This window comes from Marmota marmota, unplaced genomic scaffold (assembly GCF_001458135.2).
Source record: "Marmota marmota marmota unplaced genomic scaffold, marMar, whole genome shotgun sequence".
In the NCBI taxonomy this organism is placed as follows: Eukaryota; Metazoa; Chordata; class Mammalia; order Rodentia; family Sciuridae; genus Marmota; species Marmota marmota.
The window spans coordinates 12,332,816-12,348,032 of NW_025999982.1; the positions used below are offsets into that span (position 1 = coordinate 12,332,816).

Consider the following 15,217-nt stretch of genomic DNA (forward strand, 5'->3'; position numbering starts at 1 on the left):
GATTGCTCTCATTAAATCCTACAGATGGTTGTACAAAACATTTTGCTATTCATTGCTTTTTAAAATACTTGTGTTCGTTCTAATATTACTTAGGAATACATTTCTTAATTTCTAAGTAGTTAAGATACTGGGATTTTATTATTTTTTAGAATTGTATTGAATTAACATCAGTGAATTGATTCCTATCAAAGATCTACTCTTAATTTGTAAAGGTAATCTTTGTGGTCAATTGGCAAAGAATTTCTGTAAATATTCTGTGAACATTTTGGAAAAAATAATGCAGACATTCCAGGGTAATAAAAGTTATAAGTGTATCTATTTTGTTTTTAATTTGTTCTTTTTAGATAAACATAATAGTAGAGCATATTTTGACATATTATACATACATGCAGTATAACTTCCCATTCTTGTGGTTGTACCTAATGTAGAGTTACATTGCTCTTATGCATATGTGAACATTGGAAAGTTATATCCAATTCATTCTGCCATCTTTCCTATTGCCATTCTCCCTCCCTTCCCTTCATTCCCCTTTGTCTAATCCAATGAATTTCTTTTCTTCACCTGCCCCCTTATCGTGTGTTAGCATCTGCATATTAGAGAACATTCCACCTTTGGTTTTTTTGGCATTGGCTTATTTCACATAGCATGATAGTCTCAAGTACCACCCATTTACCAGCAAATGCCATAATTTCATTGTTCTTTACGGCTGAATATTATTCCCTTGTGTATAGGTACTACATTATCTTTATCCATTCATCTGTTGAAGGGCACCAAGATTGGTTCCATAGCTTAGTGAATTGAGCTGCTATAAACATTGATGTGGCTATGTCACTATGATATGCTGATTTTAAATCCTTCGGGTATACCAAGGAGTGGGATAACTGGGTGAGTGAGTGAGTTCCATTTGTGAGTTGGTGGTTCCATTCCAAGTTTTCTGAGGAATCTCCATACTGCTTTGCAGAGTGGTGGCACCAATTTGCAGTCCCACCAGTGATGTATGAGTGAGCCTTTTCCCCCACATCCTTGCCACCATATATTGTTACTTGTGTTCTTGAAACTTGCCATTCTGACTAGAGTTGAGATAGAATCTCAGAGCGGTTTTAATTTGCAGTTCTTTAATTGCTAGTGATGTGGAACATTTTTTCATATATTTGTTGACCAGTCATATTTCTTCTTCTGTGAAGTGCCTGTGCAGTTCCTTTGCCCATTTATTGATTGGGTTATTCGTGGTTGGTTGGTTTGTTTTCTGGTGCTAAGTTTTTTGAGTTCTTTATATATCCTGGAGATTAATGCTCTGAGGTGCAGGTGGCAAAGATTTTCTCCCATTCTGTACGCTCTCTCTTCACCTTCTTGATTGTTTCCTTTGCTGGAAGAAATTTTTTAGTTTGATACCATCCCATTTATTGATTCTTGATTTTACTTCTTGTGCTTTAGGAGTCTTGTTGAGGAATTTGGTTCTTAAGCCAACATGATGGAGAGTTCGGCCTACTTTTTCTTCCAGTAGGTACAGGGTCTCTGGTCTAATGGTCCTTGATCCACTTTCAGTTGAATTTTGCATGGGGTGAGAGATAGGAGTTTAATTTCATTTTGATACATGTGGGTTTCCGGTTTTCCCAGCACCATTTGTTGAAGAGGCTATCTTTTCTCAAACGTTTATTTATGGCCCTTTGTCTATGGCCCCTTTGTCTAGTATGAAATCACTGTATGTGGGTTGTCTCTGTGTCTTCTCTTCTGTACCACTGGGTTTCATGTCTGTTTTGGTGCCAATACCATGCTGTTTTTGTAACTACAGCTCTGCAGCATAATTTAAGGTCTGGTATTGTGGTGTCTCCTGCTTCACTTTTCTTGCTAATGATTACTTTGGTATCCTGGGCCTCTTATTTTTCAAAATGAATTTCATGACTGATTTTTCTATTACTATGAATACCATCATTGGAATTTTGATAGGAATTGCATTAAATCTGTACAGAGCTTTTGGCCATTTTGACAAAATTAATTATGCCTATCCAAGAATCTGGGAGATATTTTCAACTTCTAAGGTGTTCTTCAGTTCCTTTGTTTAGTTTTCTGTAGTTTTCATTGTAGAGGTCAACTTAACAAGGTAGGTTAGCATATGTTGATAGTTTGCTAATTTATTGTTAAGGTCTACTATTCCAAAATTTCTGTCTTCTACAATTATAATATTCAACTTATCCTTTTGGAGCTTTTAATATTTAATTTTACCTTGCATGTTAATATTGTCCCTCCTGCTAATATTTGTTCATTTCATTATTTACAACTTTGAGCTTCCCATTTTTTTGCTGTTGTTTGCAATTTGTCTTGTAATTGAAGAATTCAATCCATTTACATTTAATGTGATGACCAATGTACAACTGATTTTTATTATTTTCTCTTACTTCATGTTTAGCATTTATCTTACATTTTTCCTCCTTTTCCTTTATTTTTACTGGTTTGGTTATGTTGCTAATCCTTCCATTTTCTTATGTTAATTTAAAATTGTAAAAAATTCTCCATTTTCTTCATGGTTACCTTCTATTTTTCCATTTTCATAATGTTGACCTCCCCTTCTTCTACTTAGACCCATTACTTAAACATATTTAAACAATATAGTTCAAACTATTATTTAAAAGAAATTATCGAGTATACTTCTAACAAGAGGTAACATTTCCCCAATAAAATATTTTTTTTCCTAGTCTTACCCACAATTCAGTGCAAGACTTTCAGAACACTTTCATTTTCCCTGTTTCCATTCCCCACCAACAGACCTGTGAAAAAATGTTTGCCTCATCCTTTCTTCCTCTCTCTGAACTCTTGGCTTTTTATGAAAAGAGTATTATTTGTGGAATAGTCAAAATTTCCTTTTAAGAATTTGTTATAGTCTGAGTTCCTACATTTAGTTCCATCATGAGTTAGGCTTTGTATACTTTGTTAGGAACCAGTCATTTTTTTTTTCTTGTATGTAGATATCCAGTTGTTCTAGCACCATTTGTTGAAATGAAATGACTATTTTCCCCCCATTAAATTAATTTGAAGCCCTTGTCAAAATCAACTGACCCTAAATGTGAAGGCTTTTTCTGGTTTCTCAATTTCAATTTATTCCAAATGGTTATTCATTTATGACCAATATGTCTATCCTCTTGTCAGTACCATTCTGTCTTGATTCTTGTAGGAGCTAAAATCAGTAAGCATGAATCCTCTGACTTTGTTCTTTGTCAAGACTGTTTTACCTATTTTGAGTCCTGATTATCTTAAAAAATGGGTCATTTTATGCCAGAATAGGAAAGTTTCATGTGAATGATAAAATCAATTTGCTCATTTCTACCAAAAGCAGGTGGAATCCATAGATCAAGTTGAGGAGTACTACCACCTTAACAATATTAAGTATTCCAATCAATAAACACAGGATGCCTATTTTAATCTAGTCCTCCTTTTTTTGAACAATATTTTGTAATTTTCAATGTAGAAGCTTAGCGGTCTTTGGTAAAATTCATTTCAAAATATTTTGTTCTTTTTGATGCTACTGCAAACTGCACTGTTTTCTTAATTTCATATTTGGAGGGTTCATTGCCAATTTATCAAAATCTGCTTGATTTTTATATATTTGTATGATCAAAACTCACTGAGTTTCCCATATCTCAGCTACTTGGGAGAATGAGGCAGGAGGATCATGAGTTTGAGGCCAACATGGGCAACTTGAGACCCTATTTCAAAATAAAATATCAAAAGGGCTAGGAAGGTAACTCAGTAGTAAAGCATTCCTGGGTTCAATTGCCAGTTTCAAACAAAAACAGAAACAAAACAAAATTGCTAAGCTTTTCTATTAGCTTTAACAGTTTTTAGTGGGTTTCTTAAGAATGTTCTATATATAAGACTATGTAATCTATAAATAGAGATAATTTTACTTCTTCCTTTCCAGTATGGATGTCCTTTGTTCTTTTTATGCCTAAGTGCCCTTGCTAAAACCTCCTACACAATGTTACATATAAGTGGCACAAGTGGACATCCTTGTCTTATTCTGGATCTCAGGAAATAAAGTACCCAGTGTTTCACCACTAAGTATGATGTTGTTTGTTGGGTCTTCACAGAAGGCTGTCTTAGAATTTTTAAATTTCTTATATTTGGTACTAGGGATTGAACTCAGGGATACTTTATCATTAAGCTATATTGCGTAGCCTTTAATTTTTTTATTTTATTATTATTATTTTTTTTAATTTTGAGGCAGGATCTCCCTAAGTTGCTCTGGCTGGGCTTGACCTTGTGATCCTCCTGCCTCAGCGTCCTTAGTAGCTGGAATTAAAGACATGCACCACTGCAGCTGGCCAATATCAACTTTAAAAAAAAATAGTGGACTTTTTAAAAGATACACAAAATTGGAGCTTATAAATGAAGATTAAGAGGAATGATTTCAAATAAATAAAAAGAGCACATCAGATCAAATTCTGGTATTAGCAAAACTGAATAGTAGTCTTATTAGTCTAAGTTTCTAGGTATTCAAAGCATGGTATTAACTATCATTTATTCAGTGACACACATGTATCAAATGCTTTTAGAATATTATGTTGAACTCTCAAAAGAATTTACATGTTAAGAAGCACAATTTCCTCTTAGAAATAAGAAAACTGACTCTACAGGTCACATACAGAGGAATATGTGGGGTTGATTGGAATCCATGTCTATTTTACTCCAAGTTTGTATTCTTTAAGCAGCCAATAAAAGGAAACTTTAAATTCACTTGACAACAGTTTTCCAGAATTAAATTTTATAAAAATTTTGTAGTGTTAAATATGGGATACTGTGTAATATATTTAATGAGAAACATTTTTTTTCAAGGCTATTTCACATCATTTGTTGACAGAAAATGAAAATAACTGGTTCTTTTTCAAAATTGTTAACCTTAGTTTTTGGAAATATTCATTAGCTAGTATTTTGTCAGTTTCTTAATTTTTAATTTATCTATTAGAAATGGACACAATTGTATAATGACTATAATCAATAAAACTATTTCTAAAATAGTTTGCTATTTCTAAAAATGGATTCTTTCACAAAATATTTAGAAATAAATATAATATATATAATATAATAATTATATATATAATTATTATATATAATATATAATAATTATATATATAATAATTATTTCTTAAGACATTTCTAAATAAGTTTTATTTCTAAATAAAGCCTATGAATTTATTTTTATTCAGTAATAAGTACTTATCTATTTTCAACTTAGTAATATTTGATTTTGCAACATTAATATTTTACTAAATATTCTAAAATAGGAAATGATTTCAAAAGATCAGAGGAAGAAAATTTTCTACTTTGTATTACCTTTTTTTAGGGGGGGTGGAGGGAAGGTACTGAGAATTTAACCCAGGGGTGCTTAACCACTAAGTCACATCTCCAGCCCTTTTTAAAATATTTTATTTTGAGATAGGGTCTCACTAAGTTGCTTAGGGCCTCACTAAATTGCTGATGCTGACCCTCCTGTATCATCATCTCCAGCCACTGAGAATACAGGTATGCAACACTGTACCCAGCTGTTATTATGCTTTTTGTTAGAAATAGACCAGAATGAGGTGACTTTATATTATAAAACATCAGATACATTTTATTACAAATAAATAAAACCTGTACATGTCAATTTCAAAACTAAACACACAGAAATACAAAATTTTTCTGGCTCTCTAAGCCACCACAGAAAAATCACTCTTGCAAAAACCAATTATATCGAATCAATACAATTTTCTTTGTGTCATGATTTTCTGATATAAAACAGTACACAAATTATTAAAAGGAAATAAACTCTGATGAAGTCATCTAAATAGAAAACCACAATATTAAACTGCCAACAACTAAATATTTGGATAATTTCCAAACTGTATTATTTTTAATAGTGTATATATATATCCTAATATGAAGGGGATATTGACATTAACTTTGAAAAAATGTGTCATTCAACAGACATGTGTCACAGCTACTCTTTTTATCTTAGTGTTTTGTTTTGGTTACCTTCTAGAAGATCATCTTCATCTATGCCTTTGACGATCTTTGATTTGTAGTCTCGAATAAACATATATTTTAGTAGTCTTCTAAGCTTTTTCTATTAAAAACATGAAATAAGTAAATAATAAAACTTACATACATATTCATTTTATTTAATAAGGACTACTATGATTAATAAAATTTAATAAACCAGTAACCCAGAATCACTGGAGAAAATACAGCAATCTATAGAATAATTCTATAAAATAAATAAGTAGTCATTAAATGAAATATAAATCCCAAAATAAAAAGTAGTTTTAAAATTACCTGTCTTATGCAAGTATCCAGATGTTCCAGAATCACAATAAGTATTTTTTGTGTGTCTTATAAAAAGTTTTAAAATTCTTTTTGAAGATTGTAATAAATACCACATTTGCCATACTAACGTAAGTATCCTTATGCTGTAGAATTTTTATACACAAATTTTTATTTTTAAAAAGTGACTCATAAACATCTAGATAATGGATTTATAACAATTGTTTTAAAAAATATATGTATCCTTTACATATATTTTTTCTATCATCTGAGATCTTTTCACCAGAAGAATTGGTTTATGTATAATATTTTCGTGAAACTATTCTGTAACCTGAGAAACTATTTTTAAAAAACTTAAAGCTCATGAATGATAGTTAGATATTAATGATGGCCTTCTTCGGATTTATTAGAAAACTACAATATCACTTAACTTTAAAAGTGACTGGTAAAAGTAGCAGAATACAACAGTCACTAATATGCCATTATGTAAAAATGTGAGTGTGTAACGATGTGATTCTGAAATTTGTTTTTGGGGTAAAAATGGGAGTTCATAACCCAATTGAGTCAAATGTATGAAAGATGATATATCATGAGCTTTGTAATGTTTTGAACAACCAATAAAAAAAAATGTGGTATGTTTACACATTGAAAAAAAATTAAAAAAAAATAAAAGTGACTGGTAATACGTAGCAGTAATCTGTTTTGTGTTTACACTCAGAAGATATTGTGACTGATTCCTGACCTTCAGGTTTAGGATTTCTTTTCTTCTTCTTTTTCTTTCTTTCTTTCTTTCATTTTGTTTTGTGGTGCTAAGGATAGAACCTGGGGCCTTGGTCTAGGCAAGTGATCCACCACTGAGCTATATCACCAGTCCTTTTCTATTTTTGAGACAAGGTCTTGCTATAAAATACCCAGGCAGGCCTTGAACATTCAGTCTTCCCTCTTGCCTTGAGGCTCCCAAGTAGGTGGGACTACAGGCAAGTGCCAGCATGCCTGGCTCCCTCGTCCAAGATTTCTAATAATAACTGAAATGTACCACATTTTGCAAAGCTATTCACAAGCATTTCAATAGCCCTGAGACATAGACAAATATAATTATTATTTTATATACAGGAAAACAGAGGTAAAGATTGGTCTTACAACCAAAGTTCAGCATAGCCAGAAGTAGAACATAACCTGTGAATCTCAGTTTATTCATTTGGAAAGTAAGAAAAGTACCTCCCTAACATGCCTATTGTGAGGAATTCATGAAACAAGGTGAAGCTGCTTAGTCAATATGTAAAACATAGCAGTCAATAACTACTGCTTGAATGTAAACTAGAAATTATTATTATTATTAATTTTGGTACCAGAGATTGAACTCAGGGCACTCGACCACTAAGCCACATCCCCAGCCCTTTTTTTGTATTTTATTTAGAGACAGGGTCTCACTGAGTTGCTTAGCGCCTCACTTTTGCTAAGGCTGGCTTTGAACTTGTGATCCTCTTGTCTAAGTCTCCCGAGTTGCTGGGATACAGGTGTGCGCCACTGCGTCTAGCAAAACTAGAAATTATTAAGAGGAAAAAACCCACCTGTCCATGGATGGCTACCCTTCTTTTCTCTTTGTTCTGATTCCACTTGGTATTTTCATTTTGTTTTATCTGATAGTTCACCTAGGTAATCTACTTTAAATTCTTGAAACATGTCAGTGTATAAATAAAATTATTATGCTGAAGAGAAAGATGAGAAAACTGGCAACTATCACCTAAGACCTATGTCTTTGGTTGGTAAAAAGATTCCTTTTGAACTGTAGAAAGTAGTTTCAAATGGTATATATTTCTGAAGCTTAAATATGATTTAAAATTTGATTTCCACAAAAGGGCAAGAAAAAATGTTGGAGTGGAATGTAGGATGTACTGATCTTTTGTTATTTCCACTAGTGAAACAAAAACCTGACAAAATGTTCTACAAGGTACTAATGCTAACTCTGTAGTTTCCCAGCTGTTTTTATAAAGAATCTCTGCTCTAGGGTCTCCTTGCTGCCAATAGCAATCAAGGCTTCTTCCTCACAGCACCACTTCTATGTAGTACTTGATGTGAATTTCTCCTTAAAAATCTCCCAAGTTTTAAAAAAGAGTGAACAAATCTTGCAAATTCTTACTTTTATCTGAGTTCTTCCTTCTCATTTCCAGTCACCATACTAATCATATTTTGCCTTGATTACTGAACCAACACCCTGGGTTATTTGGTCATGTCTGCAGGACTGCGAAAGCTTCACCTTAGAAATCCCAACTTCAACAAATCCTTCAGACTCTCCATCTAAATCACACAACTCTGAAATTCTGGTAAGCCTCAAAGTGGTTCTTCAAATCATAAAGATTTCTTAAACCAGAACATAATCTCTTGAGAGTGAAGTCATTATTTTTCTCCCTTTATATTTTTTATTAACTAAGAGATGATTAACTAAAACATATTAAATATTATAAATTATTTTCAAATAGCTACACTTGGAAAATAATTATAAAATTAGACAAAGAGCAGTGTGAATATTTTAATACCAAGAGTTTAAATAGGAAAAGGAGATGTTTATAAAAAATAGAAATTGTGCTGGGTGTGGTGGCACATGCCTGTGATCCCAGTGACTTGGGAGGCTGAAGTAGGACAATCACAAGTGTGAGGCCAGCCTCAGCAACTTAGTTAGCAAGGCCTTAAGCAACTTACTGAGGCCCTGTCTCAAAATAAAAAATAAAAAGAGCTAGGGATATTGCTATGTGGGTTCATCTCTGGGTTCAATCCCCAGTACTTAAAACAAAAAGCAAAACGAAAAGAAAATACCTACACAGACATGTAAGGATAAGTGAGGATTAGTTGTAAGCACATTTTGACACAAGTGTCTTTACATATGTGCCTTTCTCCCTGTATATCTATTCTGGTGTGTAAACTATAGACTAAAACATCAGTTTGATAGTTATGATTCGAAATGAAAAGCTATATAGTAAGGACACAGTTTCCTTATGAGTTCAATTAAACACCAGGACTAGCATCTTAACACAATGAAACTGTTTTATGTTACCTTATCTTTGCGCATCAAAAACAGAAGATCTTCAGGAGAGATTACTCTTGCTCCCCGCAGCTGAGAAACTTCAGCAGCTTGCTGTAACTATTAATAAAGGAAATTTAGGAATTTTTCTCAGTAATATAAATTAAACACAGTATAATTATGATTTCTTAAGAGAGATAAATATACTAAGAACTAAAAACCTTTGGGAGTAATTCAGCAATCACATTATTGCTTTTAAAAGCAAAATACCCTATGTTTTAAGATATAAAAAATGCAATTAAATTATGAGCCCACCTGTAACTGATATAATAAACAGAAATCCTTGATTTCTTTCATGCAATAGAAAAAATCATACACAGCTTCCAGAAATACATTAATGCACCTGAAAATAATTTTATGAAATTTTATCCTTCATACCCATGTGAGCAATGGTTTCACTCAGTATCACTAGCTGAATAAGTATATTATTAATCTGAGCTCCCATGCTGGTATGATTTGAAATAGCCCCATTCAGAACTTTAAAAGATCAACAAAAACAGTAGCTGTTTCTAATAACCAAAGGAAAAAAAATACTTTTAGTTTTGGCAAGTCTTCAGTGAGGAAAGGATTCAGTCCATAAATCATAATACTGGACTACATTAATTTCTTTCCACACTAATCACATGCACACAAAAAGTTAACTGTATCTGGAATGCACAACAACACGAAACATACTGCATGAAAAGTTAGATTCCCCTTGCAATGCTCATCTGGGCCTTTATATCTACAAAGTCAAGTTTGCAGGAATTCAGAAGCCCTAGAAACACAATCTTACTTGAAACTGACCTGGAAAATAAAAGAATGTGAAAAATGATAGTTCTACTTTTTGGCAAAGACAAACTCAGTTTCTTATTTTGATTAGTTAGAAGGAACATAAAATACATCCATCTGAAAAAAATAAAGATGCTGGAGAAAACACTACAAAAATGAGCCTGTAACTTCTTCCAAATATGATCAAGCCATGCTGATTACACTGAAGCAACTTTATCCAATATGAAATATTATAAACATTTTATATATCAAAGCTGTTCTTGAATGCATTCTTCTTTAAAAGAAATAAATCTAATACATATTCCTAAACTAATCTTTTAAAAGTGGCACTGTTATCTTAACAATTATAACAAATTAAACAGTGCATTTGTGCTAAGGAAATTTAGCTTCAATGTTAACACAATTTTACTAAATAAGCTTCAAACCTTCTCTAAATATATAGACTACAAAACAGACTATAAACTCCTTATTGTCAGATTTACCACTGAATTTCCTGGATACTGGTGGTTGGTATAATAAACATAATCCTACCTAAATATAGAAATTTAAATTTAACCATTTAAAAAGAAATCTTGGGGAAAAGGTTTTTTAAAAGATGATGTATCTATCCAAAAATAAACTCAACAGTCTTTTTTTTTAAGAATGTATGAACATACTTTTTCTAAAAACTGGAAGTGTCAGGAAAATATGTATACATATCCTTTTTCAAATACAAACATTTCTATCAGCTAAAATATACGCAGTCAGTGTGTAGAACAACATGGGTTTGCATATCCATTTGGCTGCACACACAGAGAGAACCAGGAGACAGCATTGTACATTAAGTAACTTTTTCGTGTTCTTAAATGTAATGTTCTTGAAAACTGAAAATCAATACGTAGATATAAGTAAGTTCACTCATGCTAAGAAAGGATCAGGAGAAATATGTATCCCCCAATTAATAAATGGTTTGCCCATACTACATATAAATAATCTCTATCACATTGTTTAAAATGTCAGTTTATAAAAATGTACAAATGTGTTAAACAGTACAACCAGAAAGATAGTGAAAATAGAAAACAAAGACACAGGAGAGTTCAACATGATAAATCACCTTCTCCAAAGTTGTCATGTTTATCAGCCAAAATTTATCTACCTGATTTTCTAATTACTCTTAACTAATAAAATACTCTTACTAGCATTAGCACTGCAGCACTCCCTAGAATGCCCAGGGCTCTGTCTAGTTAGTATGCCACTGGCACTGAAAGTTATCACTAGTTTATCTTACCAGGGCCTGTCCAGTTCTGATGTGTCCCATGCTTCAAAATTACTCTCCCATGAAGTAATTTGACCTTTTCTTCTCTACCAAAGGAGGGGATCAAATGGATTAGCTAAATAAAGTATCCACACCAACATATGTATTATCATTGGAATACTTCTAAAAATTTCCATGTACACCTAGCAGCAAGAGCAAAACAAATATAACAGCACTATCTTACAAAACAGATTGGCAAACCTTAGGGGACCTTTAACTTATTGGATTCTAAATTGCAATGCCTACAAATTGTTATTCATCTTAACTGCTAAAATGATCTCCCTCAAATATGGTGTTGTTTTATATTATTAATGAGTATATAAGCTAGGCATTAAGACATTTATTAAGCATAATATCCTAAGTTTTTAAAGTTAATACTTTTTTTGGTTGTTAATGAACCTTTATTTTATTCATTTATTTATATGAGGTGCTGAGGATCGAGCCCAGTACCTCACACGTATGAGGCAAGCACTCTACCACTGAGTAAACTCCAGCCCCATAATATCCTAATTTAACTGCTATGATGACTTTACTCAAATATCATCTTCAATTCTTATTTGGAGATCAAAATAATTCACTATTATCTAACATAAGAATGGTCTTTACCCGGAATGACTCAGATTTTCCCTCTATATCTTCATTCCATTTTTTGTTTTCCTCTCATATAATTCCACATTTAAGCTCCAATAATTTCTGTCTGTGTATTTATGATGGTTAATTTTATGTGTCACCTTGACTGGGCCACAGGGTGTCTAGACATTTGGTCAAACATTATTCTGGGTGTGTTTATGGGCATGCTTCTGGATGAGATTAACGTGAATCAGCAAATAGACCATGTAAAGCAGACTGCCCAGTTTTAGCTCACTTTCTGATGCTGTAATACCACAGGCGAGGTAGTTTATAAACATAGAAGTTTATTTGGCTCAGAGTTCTGGAGGTGGTGAAATCCAAAAGCATGGTGCTAGAATTTGGTGAGGGCATTCATTCTGCATTATAACATGACGGAAAGAAAAGTGAGTATGTACAAGACACAGAAAGGGTGGGGGCCAAACTTATCCTTAATCTAGGAGCCCACTCCCACTATAACTAGTCTACTCCCGCTATAATTAATCTACTCCCACGATAAGAGAATTGATCCATGAATGAGAGTAGAGTCCTCATGGCCTAGTCACCCCTATAGGCCCCACCTCTTAATATTGTTACAGTGGTAATTTTAAACATGAGTTTTGGAGGGGACATTCAAACCACAGCATCGTTCCTAAGAGGACAGACCTCATCCAGACAGTCAAGCATCTGAATAAGCTTAATAGAGTAGAAAAGGCTGCATAGGAGGAAATAGTTTCTGCCTCACTGAGCTGGGACGTCGGTCTTTTTTTGCTGTGTGCATTCACCTGAAAGAAATATCACCTCTTCTTGTGTCTGGAGGCTACCAACTTTCAGACTATGTATCTACAAGTTGGCTCTTCTGGGACTTGGCCTCTATAACGGTGTGAATCCTAATATGGTAGTATATTCAAATTATGAAAATTCTTGATTCTTCTTAAAAGATGCCGCATGTTCTTATTAAAATATAGGCTTCAAAATAATGTTCTCAAAGAAATTAGAGCTACGGTTATCTTCACATAACAATGTTTATCACATACCCTAACCATAAAATGTAAATGCTCAGTGCACAATCTTTTAATTGTACTTGTTACCAAGTTTCTTTTTTATCTACCTCAACCAGCTTCCTAACACTCCCATCTCCCAATTCCCTTTCAAGTAAAATTTCTAGGTCTAGGACAACAAATCCCCCAAAGGCAGTTTATAATTATTTGCTAAGTGTCAGCGACCTACTTTCCCCTCCAAGATTTTCAGTTTTCTATCTATAATATAAGGAAGAGCTACATGAAGTCCATACACTTATATTGAAGCTGGGGCCCACATAAATTCAGCAGACAGATTTCTCTAGAGTTTCATATGGTTTTAAATATACAACAATTAAGCTGAAAATTCCGCAATTATTAAGACATTGAAAATAGTACATCTCAACAATGCTTCTGTTGTATATCTCTTTTCTTTATGTTTTCCCCAAATCCTAGGTCTTTTCCTTTGTAAAGATAAATAGTGAAAGACAGGCGTTGTTTCATTATAATGAAAAGGTAGGATCTTAGGTTAAGTTATTGTCAGATCTGAATTATTTGTCTTTCTAGCCATCTGTCCATCTATCAAGCATAAACTATCTAACCAGGGTAGATTCCAGCCTGGGCTATGAAAGGACAGTCCTGCTTACAACCATATTTACCAGCCACAAATAACCTCAAAGGTCCTCTCTGAATTTTCCACAATGTGACTCAAGAAGTTGGAGTTAAAAAATATATATATTACAACTCTGGTTTTACTATCAAGTAACTGCATGCATTTAGATACAGTGAGTAACTTCTCTGGATTTGTAGGTTTATGATTCTCTTTCATTTAAAACAGATACTTTAGGACTTGAATGACTCTTAGAATTAATAATCTTGGTATAATAATAGCTAGTATATATTGAGTACCTATTTTTCATTTTTAAAATTCTAACTTGTTATATATGACAGCAGAATGCATTACAATTCATATTACACATATACAGCACAATTTTTCATATCTCTGGTTGTATACAAAGTACATTCATACCATTTGTGTCTTCATGCATGTACTTAGGGTAATGATGTCCACCTCATTCCACCATCTTTTCTACACCCATGCCCCCTTGTTCCCCTCCCACCCATTTGTCAAGTACCTAAGTTGTACTAGGCTCTATGCTATGTGTATTATAAGTATTAAGCTTCCAATTTTAAAAAGTTAGTATCTAAGGTAAAATGTATATAACAGTAAAAATCAAATAATACAATAAATTTTTTAAGGACAGATAGGAGAACCTTGCCATATTTCTTTCCAATCCACAATCCTGCTTTCATCAGCAAACATTTTCAACTTTTTGAGCTTGTTTTTGTTGTCTATATCTCTGAAATAAACTTTTAATTTTCAGTTTTATATATTTGCAACTATTACAAGAGGTGAAAAATATTCAGAATTTTTAAATGCCCCAAATTTAAACATCTTCTTCCTTTTATTCTGATCTTACCTATAAATTGTAATTTTTGTCAAATTAACCACCAGTATTTATATTATTATGTATATGTAAACATTATAAACAGGTTGGCTACTATGATTAAATTTCTTTTATAATTTGTTTTCTTCTTGGTTTTCCTTGTACTTTTTTTTCCCAGTAAACTTAATACTATTTCATAGGAGACATTTGACAGTTTGAAATACACTTGGATTTCTTGCTTTTTTTGTTGTTTTTAGATGAGATCTCACCTGGAGCCCTCCAGACTCTCCTATTCTTGTTTTGGATCCTTCTTCATCTCAGCTTTTGATCTTTCTTAATGCACTTTCTCATTTTGGTAGAACAAATGCTCTAAAGTTTCCTTTTAGTTCTTGAGTACAGTTATAATAGTTGCTTTAAAATCCTTGTCTATATAATTTCGACATCTGAGACATCTCAGAGTTAACTTCTATTGAATATTTTTTCCCCTTGTTATGAGTCATGTTTTCCTTATACTTCATATTTTAAGTAATCTGGGACTTCATCTGAGATATTGGGACTGTCATATTATAAGAAGTCTAGACATTACATTCCTTTAAAGAATGATGACTTTTGGGGCTGGGGATATAGCTTGGTTGGTAGAGTGCTTGCATGCACAAGGCCACGGGTTCAATCCCCAGTAGCAAAAAAAAAAAAAAAAAAGATA

General features: G+C 32.8%; 1 protein-coding gene across 3 annotated transcripts in view; it reads right to left on the reverse strand.

The window, feature by feature from the left end:
* Positions 1-15,217, reverse strand: part of Supt3h (SPT3 homolog, SAGA and STAGA complex component) — a 460,033-nt gene that overhangs the window by 152,416 nt on the left and 292,400 nt on the right. For all 3 annotated transcript variants that reach the window (XM_048805405.1, XM_048805406.1, XM_015487372.2), the window contains 2 exons: positions 9,350-9,436; positions 6,010-6,100 (listed from right to left, as the gene is read on the reverse strand). In XM_048805405.1, the coding sequence (XP_048661362.1) occupies positions 6,010-6,100; positions 9,350-9,436 (178 nt within the window). The remainder of the gene's footprint in view (positions 1-6,009; positions 6,101-9,349; positions 9,437-15,217) is intronic.